The sequence below is a fragment of the Pristis pectinata genome, chromosome 5 (assembly GCF_009764475.1).
Source record: "Pristis pectinata isolate sPriPec2 chromosome 5, sPriPec2.1.pri, whole genome shotgun sequence".
Lineage (NCBI taxonomy): Eukaryota > Metazoa > Chordata > Chondrichthyes > Rhinopristiformes > Pristidae > Pristis > Pristis pectinata.
In genome coordinates, this window is record NC_067409.1 from 99,064,193 (window position 1) to 99,077,290 (window position 13,098).

A 13,098-nucleotide genomic window follows, 5' to 3' on the forward strand; every position below is an offset into this window, starting at 1 on the left:
TCATAGTGGGATCTTTGAACTTCTGAATGAACTTTATCGTTTGCATTCTCGATGCCTGATGTTTATCTATGACAAATTATCGTACTAATTAATCAGGTATACTAATTATCTTTCAAGCCAGGATTCTCAGTTTTTTCGTTGTTGCTAGCTTAATCACCTGGCTTCATCCCCCTGTCATCCACCTATCACCTACCTGGTCCCAGCCTTTTGTACTGGCTATCTCCCCTCTCCACTCTCAGTCTTGATATTAGAGATTTTCACTTCCTGTACAATGGCATTTTGATAACAATCTGCTGTCCTTTTTCTACTGCCTACCTCCATTCATGGTGCTTCATACTTGTAGAGTGGAGCCCTAATGTTTGTCCATGAATGGAACAGCGAAAGAGTTGATGGTGTATAAAAATAGGTGGCTTTGGTTGATGCAGATTGGTTGAGGGACGTTCACAGAGATTTCCACAAAAAAATTAAAGGAATACAAATTGTCTGTATATGATTTTTTAAAAAAGAACACTTGCAGCTTTAGTGAAATTGTCATTATTGTCTACCACATGTGTTATTCTTTATGTGCAGTTGTTCTTCCCAATCTACACAAGTTGGCCATCTCAAACAACCAACAAGCAATTGACACGAAACGGTTGGATATTGCCATTCAACTCTTCGAGGCCTACAGTGCTCTGTCCTGTTGCTGTATCCTTTACTGCAGTCAATGCACCACGGAACAGTGGACAAGAAAATGCATTGCTTTAGCATTATTTGTGACTGTTTACCAGATGAAGAAGAAAACAAAAAGCAATTATTATTGCTAATTAACTTCCGTTATTCCCAAATTGAGGATACTTCTGCTTTGAATTTTCAAGTGGTAATCATTATGACTCTGTGTTTGATTAAAGCTTGTGCAACCTAACATCCCAAGTTTCTTGGATCCAAGCCACCACTTTATAAACCTTCTCTATCATTTTAAGTGCTATTGTATTATAGTCAGTAAGCACATTTATTTTCTGCCAGAAAAAGTATTCAAGTTCCTCTTTCTAAAACTTCCCTTTGCTTACATTTTAACGTTCTTTGAATACAAGTGGGCTAGATCACCTTGGTAACCCTAATGGTTGTTTTTCAGCCAGTTTTTGTCTCCTAAAGAGTGACTTTGAAGCATTGCCTGAAACTTAGAGAAGATCCACAAAATTTACTTTAGCTTAAAATATCTTAGCTACATAAGTAAACTTAAAAGCTTTGTCTTTATTCTCACAATGGTGGAATATAGATGGGGTGGGTGTGGTGGAGTCAGCAACAGTGACACAACTTTCTGTGACTTCTCCAAATTATAAGTTATTAAGAATTTATCTTCTCCTCCCCCCCCCCCACCCCATTTAGCCTGCAATTGCTGCCTTTTTACCTGAATCGTGGGACATACAAATAGGTTCATCCTATTTACAAACTGTTATTGCCTTCTCTTACAAGTTGCTTACACATTTAGTTGCACTAATGGTCCTAATGAACCCCATGCATGGATTTTAAGAAATGCTTTTTAAGTGTGCGGAAGCAAAATGAACTAATGAAATTGGAATAATTTAGTGATCACCATTGCAGCCATGTCAAGGCCCAAAGCCTTGGAATGCCCTCTTCAACACTGCCTTCCTTTTCGTCAAGGATGCCCCTTGGTCAGTTCTATGAACATGTGCTTCGGTGTCAGTGGATTTTGATAATGTTCTGATAAATTTCCTTTGGTCTGAATTAATAAAAATCTTAGTTCATGGGATAATTTAACCTATGGAAGGGGCCTTTCTGCAGCATTGGATTGTATTTTGATTAACCAATTTCAGTTGCATTTTGCACTCTGTAGGATTTATCTCATAAGTTGGCAATGAATTACATTTGTACAATAATACAAATGGGTAGTTTTCTTAACATTCAATGTATAAGACTGGAGCAGTGTTGGACAAGAACTCTGGCTAGATCACACTTAGAATATTGTGTCCAGTTCAGGTCGCCTCATTATAGGAAGGATGTGGAAGCTTCAGAGAGGGTGCAGAGGAGATTTATCAGGATGTTGCCTAGGTTGGAGAGCATGTTTTATGAGGATAGGTTGAGCGAGCTTGGGTGTTTCTTTGGAGAGATGGAGGATGAGAGGGGACTTAATAGAGGTGTACAAGATAAGAGGCATAGATTGAGAGGACAGTCAGAGACTTTTTCCCCAAGGTGAAAATGGCTAACATGAGAGGGCATAATTGCAAGGTGATTGGAGGAAGGTATAAAGGGGGATGTCAGAGGCAAGTTTTTTTTTTACACAGAGTTGTGGGTGCTTGGAACACACTGCCAGCAGGGTTCTGGGGGCAGATACATTAGGGACATTTAAGATACTGTTAGGTAACCACATGAATTATATAAAAATGGAGGGCTATGTGGGAGGGAAGAGTTCAAAAGAATCTTAGAGCAGGATAAAATGTCGGCACAACATCGTGGGCCGAAGGGCCTGTACTGTGCTGTAATGTTCTGTTTTATTCTGTTTGATTCAATTTGATACCATTGGCTGTAGTATCAAAAGTAACACAGCCAGTGAAGACCCCATGTTACCTTTTAGCTCCACCCCAATCAGCACCTCATGGAAGTCTGGCCATTGTTTACCCTCGTGCTGATCATTTACTGCCATTCCTCCCCCATCCTTCATATAGACCACCAGTCTTTTATCTGTCTTCAACTTAATGACCCCACAGGTTTGGTCTGCCTTATCTGTTTCCAGTCTTTCTAAATAACAAACTGACAACTGATTGCACCAACAGTCACTGTATGGAAAAAGCCATTTCAGGGAAGCATTTACAATTCAACTCAGTTATGCCATGTCTTGGGTCACTTAAAGAAAACTAAAGATCTTTATCACAGTTAACAGAATCCATCTCACATAAGGTTTACATATTAGCCACATGATTCTTTAACCCTTGACTAAACTGAGCTTCACATTCTGCCTTATGATTATGTTTTGTAACTACTCATAAATAAAAATCAAAAGGGACTTGTGTAATTCTACAGATTTTTACATATTAAAAAAGACCTGAATATTTTACCTTGAAGGTAATTTTTAAAAAGCATGAGGCTGCAAAATGTTGGATTTTTTTGATATGTTTATTCTATGCATAATGAAGCTCAAGTTTTGTGGGGTCTTTCAAATTCTTCTGAACATATACAGGATGTATTGCTTGTTTGGAGTGTTCCTCCCAGCTAGTAACATCAAAGAACTTTGTTTCAGTGCTGAGTGTTGCCCAAAGGGGTCCTTGATGATGGACCAAGATTCCCATTAAATAGCAATTAACCACCATTTTGTAACCCATAGTGTACCTAAAGATCTCTTTCTCAATGATTTTTCTATGGTATGTTTTTATTACATTCTTATCAGAACTAGTGCTTGGTTAACTGCTGTCATGATGCAAAACTTTCCAACTTTACTGGTCCAGGAAAGATGAGTGGTAGCTTTGCAGTAACTTCAGATTGTGCTTTCCATTTTGCCCCCTTTTTTTTCATTTTATCATTTTTCTCTGAAATCAGAAGATTTTTTTGGCTTCATTCTTATTAGCCTTTCACTTAAATGCTATAGTTTACTTGAGATCGATGATCTACTCTCAGTTCAAAAGTAATGCTATCTGAATATTAAAATGATTAGCATTTGGTCAAAATGTATCAAAATTGATGGTTAATATTCCTTAAGTTTTTATCTCCAGTTATCTCAGAGGAGTTGATGGTGAATCATTTCCTACCTGGCCTAAAGTGTTTGCGAATAGATATGGAGCACCTCTCACCAGAGCACGAGGTTTGTATCCATAAATCCTTGAGATTTCCCGGTTTTCTTTGAATGGTGCTGAGGGGTGCTAACTTAGTTCCAAAAGTTGTGTATCGTTTGAGTTTTTGTGGAATGTTTAGTACTGGAGGGATGCCACTGATGAATTTTCCTCCTCCTGGATCTGGTCACTAAATCTTCTCTCAAAGTGCAAATTGAGCAAAAGGAAGAATAAAGTACCCTCTAGTCCATCATTTTGATCCCCTTCCTGTCAATCATGCTATCTCAAACTGCCTAATGCAGATTTCATCCAAACTTCTCAAAAAGTGAGTGAATATAAAGATACTGATGGGGCAATAATTGGATGAATTGGACTGCCTCCTGTAGGCAGTGCATACCTGGGCAACTTTCCACATTGGAGAGACTGGATTCTGCAGATGCTGGAATCTGGAGCAACACACAAAATGCTGGAGGAACTCAGCAGGTCAGGCAGCATCTGTGAAGGGAAATAAACAGTTGATGTTTTGGGTTGAGACCCTTCATCAGGACCAAATTTCCACATTGTCAGGTAGAGGCTAGCATAGTTATACGTTGTCCCCAGGTTACAGCAGAATTTAGTTCCTGTAACTGTTTGTAACCCAGAGAATTCACAAGTCAGAAATGCAGCCACGAACCGAGTTCCCACCTGGCAGAAAATGCCTGCACCCCCGCAGCAGCTGGACTGTACATAAGTCGAGTGTTCATCAGCTGGGGAGGACCTGTACTATATTTGGAACAGCATGACCTGAAGCCTGGCTGGATATAGACAACAAGTCTTTAGGAATGCAGCTGAGATCTTGTGTAATCTCTTAGAATTTGCTGGAATGAATTATATTGGCTGAAGAGTTGTTTCTGTGATGGTGGGGACCTCGGGTGGAAGCAAAAAAGGATCCCCCACTTGGCATTTCTGAAGCTGATTGCAATCGCTTCGGCCATATCTTGGACAGCCATGTGCTAGGCCACGTGATAAGATGGTCTCTTGAATTTGTACCTTATTGTCTACCTGCACTGCACTTTCTCTGTAACTAACACTTTATTCTGCATTCTGTTATTGTTTTACCTTGTACTACCTCAATGCACTGTGTAATGAATTGATCTGTATGAACAGTATGCACGACAAGTTTTTCACTGTACCTCAGTACATGTGACAATAATAAACCAATTTACCGATTTTGAGCGTGCTGGTGGTGTGTGAGCCACCTCACATTAGCTACTTGATTATCCATCTGAGTCATGACTGTGTGTGGCAGGAATGCTGAGTTTGCTATGTTGGTTGTGAAATTGCTTAATTTTGTTGACTATTGACTGCTTCTGCTGTTTAGCACTTGTTTTATCCTGTAATACAGTTTTGCCAAATCATTTTTAGTTTTGCCTTGTGCTGCTCTTACCATATCCTTCTGTACTGCTTATGAATCTGAGGTGGTCTCTTGGCGAAACTGAGGGATTCACCAGGTTCTAATGTCTCAGCATGGAATTCTGCTAGTATTGTTTGCCTTCAATATCTATGGATGCCTGGTTTAAGGTACTAGATCTGCTCTGTGCATGTCGTGCAGTGTGATGGTATACCCCACACACAACAATAGGGAGCGTCCCACGTGTAAACCCAGAACTTCGCCTCTACAAGGATTGTGAGGAAGTAACTCCAACCAATGTTTTCATGGGCAAATATATCTGCAACAGATACATTTGGTGAGATGGAGTTAACTGGGTTTATCTGCTGTTTTGGTTCATTCACCACCTATTGCAGACCTAGTCTGCCAGCTATGTCCTGAAGGACTCAGCCAGCTTGGTGCTGGAGCTTTCAGTCAGTCTTGGTGATGTTCACTGAGAACCTTCACTAGTGTACATTCTGTGTCCTTGCTACTTTGCTCTGCAAGTGTTGCTCAACGTGAAATATCAGCTGAGGGGCAACAGTGAGTGGAAATCAGCAGGTGGTTTGACATTCAATTGCCAATGTAACTTGGTCCCATGGACTCCTCGCTATTAAATTGTGATCATGCCATTCAGGAAACATTTGGGACAGAATTATTTTTAACAAAACTGAGAAGCGCACTCAAAATCAATTAGAATGCTTAAAGCTAACTTAACTATTTAAGTTTTCTCCCAGGAGCTGGTTAGTTCCATTCATTTGAAAGGGAACTACTCTGATTATGCCAGGTTTAACCCAGCATGGGCTTGGCAGGCAGTGTTCCCAGCCTAAGACCTGGGCGGGCAGTGGAAAATCTTGTCTACCTGTTAGCCTACATGAGTTCCAAAGAGAAGCAGCCAGTAGGGGCTGAGTGGAAAATACTGTCCATAATTAGTCCAATATCCAGGTCTCGTAGGAATGCTAGAAATGGACTTCCACTGGGGTAAGCAGTTAAGTCCCGTCACTGGGTAATAGATCTGCCACAGATTAAAATTATTAGTGTACTGCAGAATAAAAAGTTAATTTGGCTGAAATTAAGTGTTTCATTGCAATTATTTACCATTTACAAGGATTATAATAAATGTCTATTTAACTGTACATTATTTCAGGTTATTCTAAACTCTATGGTTAAGGAATGTGAATTGAAGGTGGAAAACAGGACTGTCCAGGAACCTCAGAGGTAATCTTTTATACTACATACATTGATTACGTTGTGCTTTTGTGACAAACAAGTTGGGGGAGGGTTGCATTTCAACATATTTCATGCTCTGAACAAGAATTGGATGGAAAAAATAAAATGAGGGGATCTTAGTCTCTCAGCTTAAAAGCTTGTCTTTTAACAGGGCACATTCACAATTCATACTGTAGCTTTATTCATACTCGAGTTTTTCTGTAAGTTCTATCATTTATACTTTAAGAAACAAAGGATAACTAAGGAGAAGGTAGGTCTACTCAAGGATAATGGAGGGAGTTTGTGCTTGGAGTCAGCAAGTGGCTGAGGTACTAACTGAGTACTTTGCATTGGTATTTACCAAGGAGAAGGAATTGGAGGTTAGTGAAAGCAGAGTGGGGCATGCAAATGTGCTGGGACATTTTGAGATTAAGGAGGAGTTAGTGCCGGGTTTTCTGAAAAGCATTAAAGTAGTTAAGTCCCCGGGGCCTGATGGCATATATCCCAGAATATTGAAAGAAGCAAGTGAGAAGATTGCTGGGGCTTTGACATGGACCTTTGTGTCCTCACTAGCAACAGGCGAGGTCCCAGAGGACTGGAGAGTAGCAAATGCTGTACCTTTGTTCAGGAAGGGAAATGGGGATAATCCAGGTAATTATAGGACAGTGAACCTCATGTCAGTGGTAGGGAAGCTATTGGAGAGCATACTGAGGGATAGGATTTATGCACATTTGGAAAGGCATGGCCTGCTTAGGGACAGTCAGCATGGGTTTACTTAGGTCAGGTCATGCCTTACAAACTTGATTGAGTTTTTTGAGGAGGTGATGAAGGAGCTTGGTGGGGGTAAGGCAGTGGATGTTATCTACGTGGACCTTGGTATGGTATAGTATAAGGTCCCTTATGGTAGTTTCTTTCAAAAGATAAAGATGCATAGGATGCAGGGTGAATTGCAAGTTTGGATTTGGGACTGTCTTGCCCATGAAAGATAGAGTAGGGGTGGAAGGCTGTTATTCTAGCTGGAGGTCCATGACCAGTGGTGTTCCGCAAGGATCAGTGCTGGGATCTCTGTTTGTGATGTATATCAATGATTTGGATGAAAATGTAGATGGATGGATTAGCAAGTGTGCAGATGACACCAAGATTGGTGGACTTATGGATAGTATAAAGGACTATCAAAAAATACAGCGAGTATAGATCAGTTACAGATATGGGCAGAGAAGTGGCAGATGGAGTTTAATCTGGGCAAGTGTGAGGTGTTGCACTTTGGGAGGTCAAATGAAAGGATGAAGTATACAGTTAATGGTGGACCCCTTAATAGCACTGAGGTACAGAGAGATCTTGGGGTCCAGGTCCATAGTTCACTGAAGGTGGCTACGCAAGTGGATAAGGTGGTTAAAAAGGCGTATGGCATGCTTGCATTCATTGATCGGGGTGTTGAGTATTAGAGTAAGGAAGTCATGCTGCAGCTATATAAAACTTCTTTCAGGCCACACTTGGAGTATTGCATGCAGTTCTGGTCACCCCATTATAGGAAGGATGTGGAGATTGGAGAGGGTGCAGAAGAGATTTACCAGGATGCTGCCTAGTTTAGAGGCTATGAGCTATAAGCAAAACTTGGGTTGTTCTTCCTAGAACATCAGAGGCTGAAGGGAGACCTGAGAGAGGTTTTTAAAATTGAGAGGCATAGATAGGGTAGACGGTCAGAATCTTTCCCTGTGGTAGAAATATCAAACACCAGAGGACATGTTTTAAAGGTTACAGTGAGGAAGCTTAAAGATGATGTGAGGGGCAAGTTTTTTACGCAGAGAGTGGTAGGTGCCTAGAGTGGGTTACCAGGGGTAGTAGTGGACACAGTTTGGTGGAGTTTAAGAGACTTCTAGATATTCACATGAATATGAAGGGAATGGAGGGATATGAATGACACACAGGAGGAGGACATTTAGTATAAATTGGCAGTAAGATCGGCACAACATTATGGGCTGAATAGCCTGTCCAGTGCTGCACCATTCTATGGTCTATTTAGCAATGGGTTTATTAGATTCAATACCTTCATTCCTGTTGGTAGAACTATATAGAGACAATGAGCAAGATAAGCCTGCAGCTCACTGGAGTTCAGAAGGATGAAAGATGATCTCATTCATTTAGGTTCTGAGAGAGGTTAACAGAAGCTGAGAGGCTGTTCTATTTTCCCAGTGAGCCTAAAACTAGGGTACATACATCTTGGGGTAAGGAAGCAGCCACTTAGGACAAATGAGAATTTCTTGATATAGAGGGTTGTAAATCTTTGAAATATTCTGAAGACTGTGAATGGTCAGTCGTTGAATATATCCAAAGCTGGCACCGATGGACTCAGGCACTTGAGGTACAGCCTCAGTCGTGATCACACTGAATGGCAGTGCTTGCTCAAAGCATTATTGCTATTTATGTTAATATCAGCATTGCCTTCAGACAAGATGGCAGAGAAAGGTCAACATCATTGTGGATAAACAGCAGATGTTGGAAATCTGAAATAAAAACATTGCAGGAAATACTCAACAGGTTAGGCAGCATGTGTGAAGAGAGTTGATGTTGCCAATCAACGACTCTTCATCAGCCAGAAGGTCATCAACCAGAAGTTTCCACTGTTTTTCTCTCTCTGTGGGTGATGCCTCACCTCATGAGAGTTTCTCTGACATGCCTCACCTCATAAGTATTTGTGGCACTTTCTGTCGTATTTCAACATCTGTGTGCTTGCCTTAAGCTTTTGATTTTCAGTGTGTTGCTTAGTGCTTGACTTGGAATATCCCTACAATAAGATTATTATTATGTTATAATAATCTTATAGGTATCTAACAAGTTCAAAAAGCAGGAAAAAATCTACAATATACATTGGGCAACAAAGTTGCATATTAGAGTCTGAATGTCATTTTTAAAGAAAACATAAACCTGAATACTTTAAGGTAGAGGTTTTTTTTGTCTGCATCACAATCCAGATGAAAACAGCCATACCTCCGCAGAAGTTCAGGGAATTCTGAGCTCTAGTTACAATTGCGTCTAGTTTCCGCTAAGTGCTTCAAAAAAAATCATTTTGCCTGAAGCATCTCTGCCCATAATGCTGCCGATATTAGCAAATGACCAGTTTCTGTTGATTCCTACTTGCAGCCATGTGAGGAGTTTGTGCAATTGTTGTCAATTTTCTTGCACACACAGTGTACTCCTTTAACATTCATAATTGAAATATTGGCCTGTGAATAAACCTACCAGGGTATGTTAATGAAGCCAGTAGATGGGTATATTTTTCTGTCATTTTCAGTGATTTAAAACCAGGTTGTTCATGGGGAATTGACACAATTAGTTACTTTTGGTGATTCTCATCTTCACCAGGATTACTTGGGCTACAATTAGCATTGAAAATAAGCAATGAGATGATCAGATGTGATTCCACTGACTGCACAAAACCATGAAAAGTTTAGCTGTTTTTGTGGAAACTTAAGCTATAACCTAATCAGGACAATTTGTGTCTGATTTCCTGATTTGCACCCAAAGCCTAAACTCACCTCCCCTTCTCACTCCAATGTCCCTACCCCATCCTCAATCCTGTTTATCCAAAAATATCAGTCATGTGCTGCTTCTGAGAGGATGACAATTAGTTTGTTGCTTCAACACTTGATTAACATCAAAGAACTTGCTGTCATTTCAAGTACCTGCTTTCCATTTCAGATTCAATGAGCTGTGCAATAAATCTCCAGGTTAATGTTGAAGTGCTGATATAACAATGTTTTCATGTCTCCAGTAGCAAGTGATCTTCATGGGGATTGGAAAATTCCCAAGTGATCTTCCCTCACTCAGCAGTAGGAAGCAGCTCATCCAGCTTTAGCCTGTTTTAATTTGGAAATCACTGCCAATGACAAAGAAAAGTTTCAATTGGTTGGAGCACCAAAAATAACCTTTGCTAAACCACCTGTTTTAAATCATTTAATAAAATGGTTCTCATGTTTTGAGAAGTTTGTTTTAACGACATTGTGCTTTTGTTGCTGTGATCTGTGCCTCGTTGGGTTTGGTTTTGTTGGTATGTCTATCTCCTTAGATGCCAGTTTCTCGATTTGTGATTTTTGCATTGGGTGGCATGGATTCAGGATGATCAACACCCTGACCTGATCCTAATTTTCTAATGTTGATGACTTCTAAGTTTAGGAAACAACTCAATAGTTGTATTTGCATAAGAGATTCTGCCTAAAGGAACATTCAAACCTGATTACTTCTAAGCTAACACAAATTTTGAGTTCCTGTGCAGTGAAGGGACATTCTCATCCAAATTCTAAAACTTTCTTAGGCAATTTACTTATGGCCACAACCAACAAAATGTCCAGAAGTAAAAGCAGCAGCATCATCTGCAGACAACAGTTCTCTTATTCAGTATTACTGACAGGGGTACTCCAGGTTCTGCAGCAGATGTGTCATCTGGTGCTACCTGGAATGTGCCATCACTGCCACACTTGGCTTTGGTGTCAACCTGGCAGCTATTACTAAATATAGATTTAATTTGATATATGCTAATAACATTCAACACCTAGGTATACTTGGCAAATCTGTACATCAGTCAAATTGTCATAAATTGAAGGTGATTTCATTGATCCTTTGAATGCTCGGTTCTAAGGCATTAGATATTAGTCAAGTTTATTGTCATTTGCACATGTACCGTGGATTACAGTGAAAATCTTGCAGCAGCATCACAGGAATATAGCTACAGACATCTCTCAGAATATAAATTATACATAATTTATACATATGTAACATTATTTTACAACAATGAAAAAAATGAGCAACCCATATTTGAGGGGAGTTAGAGGGTGCCATTTGTTTTTAAACCCCATGTGTTTTTCTGTCCTTTTTTAAAAAAAACTGATGACAATTTATTTGAACTGTTTCCTTGCATTTAAATGATTACTGAACATATTTTTGCATATTTGTCAGCTAAATTCAACATGACACATAATCCAAGTCACTCATTGTTTTTGCTTTAAGTTCTATGTCTATTGCTGCAAGTCTTGTAAGTGAAGACACAAAGACGAGATTCTTGAACAAAATGGGTCAGCTCTCTACTTCAGGTGCAATGTTGGCGAATGTGTTCCAGCGGAAAAAATGAATTGATGAAGGTTCATAAACACTAAACTGACCTCTTATGGGTCACATATCTTGTACTTGAAGTAAATTATCTGCCTTTTTTAAAAACACATTTGTTTTGGTAATTATTTTATTCTAACTTCCAAAGATATTTGCACTTAATATTTTTGTGTGTATGTTGCTATTTCTTGTATGCTGGGTGTAAAGATGACTGTGTTGGTGTCTATGTATTTTGTCCTTTGCTGTATCCAGTATTTTCTTCTGTATGGGCAGTTTATTCTCTTTATTCTGTAATTAGACTTTGAACAGTAAAATCTTGTATTATACACTGAAGCACTATATCTTTAATTTGGATATAATGTAAATTTCACATTGGTGTCAAAATAATGAAGTGAACCATTTATGTATTTAATTATGCGGGATCCATTCAGACTACTTTTATTGCCTGGATTCTTGACTGATTTTAAAAAGTCACCAGCATATTCCTGTGCCTTCCGACCAGAAGAAAGCAAGACTACAGCATAATACATGACCTTTGAAATCGCAGTAGGGACGCTGTTATATCACTTGATGTTTCTTTTGAATTGGAGCTATTTTCTGTTGTGTTGCGGTAAAATGATTTTTACTTTGCAATAAGCAGTTAAGTAATTAATTTATGTTAATGAAGAAGCCACAATTTTTCAGTTTTAATTTTACATTTGTAAAATCAAGAATGTGAATTAGAGTGTCTGTTTTGTGATGTTCATATGAAAAGACATTGCAGAAAGGCTGTGTATATTCAATTGCTGCATTGCTTTTAATTCAGCTTGGTTTTAACTGTGACCAAGAGGTGGTGGTTACATTTAACTGGAAAAAATGTACCAAACATAAATTGCATGAGTGTACTGTTTACCCACAGTGCAATACATTTTTCTGTGTACAGTTTGGAGATAATTATATTTCACTAGCTGGAAGGTTTATGTAATAATATAAATTGACAATGTTTGCGCTGGTTATGAAGAAATTCATGCAAAACATGTAGGCTAGACATTCAATAATGTAATTTTAAATAGTTTCTGTAAATGGTGATTGAAACAATAAAAGTATTTCTGTGCCACTTTACTATTGTAACAGTTCTCATAGTTGGAGGGATGGGGAAACTGATCAACACACAGTTGAATAAAATTTAGAACATTGGGGTTTTATTGGTTTATTGTCGCAGTTTAACTGAATTTATTAAGGCAGTCTTAAGAACATTAGAATGAAGTAGGAGCAAACCATCTGGCCCTTCGGGTCCAGTCTACAGTTTCATCAAATCATAGCTAATCACTTGCCTCAATACCATTTATTTGCACTGTTTCCATGTCCCTTGATTTCCTTAGTATCTAGCAATCTATTACTGTTTTGAAAAATTCAATAACAGGGCTTCCACAATCCTCTAGGGTAGGGAACACCAAAGATTTGCCACAATCTGCATGATGGAAACCTCTCCAGTTCTGAATGGCTTATCAATTCTGAGACTGTGATTCCTGTTTCTGAACCCATCAGCCAAGGAAACATCCACCCAATAAGAATTGTGTAAATTTCAAATGAGATCTCTTCTTTTAAACTCTAAAGAATACAGGCCGAGGCTAT

The 13,098-nt window shown here is 39.1% G+C and overlaps 1 protein-coding gene across 6 annotated transcripts in view; it reads left to right on the forward strand.

Moving 5' to 3' along the window:
* relch (RAB11 binding and LisH domain, coiled-coil and HEAT repeat containing) overlaps window positions 1-12,585 on the forward strand; it is a 90,642-nt gene extending 78,057 nt beyond the window's left edge. For 5 of the 6 annotated variants that reach the window (XM_052015552.1, XM_052015553.1, XM_052015556.1 and 2 more), the window contains 4 exons: window positions 571-687; window positions 3,708-3,796; window positions 6,320-6,390; window positions 11,386-12,585. In XM_052015552.1, coding sequence (XP_051871512.1) covers window positions 571-687; window positions 3,708-3,796; window positions 6,320-6,390; window positions 11,386-11,506 — 398 coding nt within the window. In that variant the 3' untranslated portion in view covers window positions 11,507-12,585. Of the gene's footprint in view, window positions 1-570; window positions 688-3,707; window positions 3,797-6,319; window positions 6,391-11,385 lie in introns of those variants that run through there. The other variant, XR_007956323.1, reaches the window with a different exon arrangement.
* The last annotated feature ends 513 nt before the right edge of the window (window positions 12,586-13,098 follow it).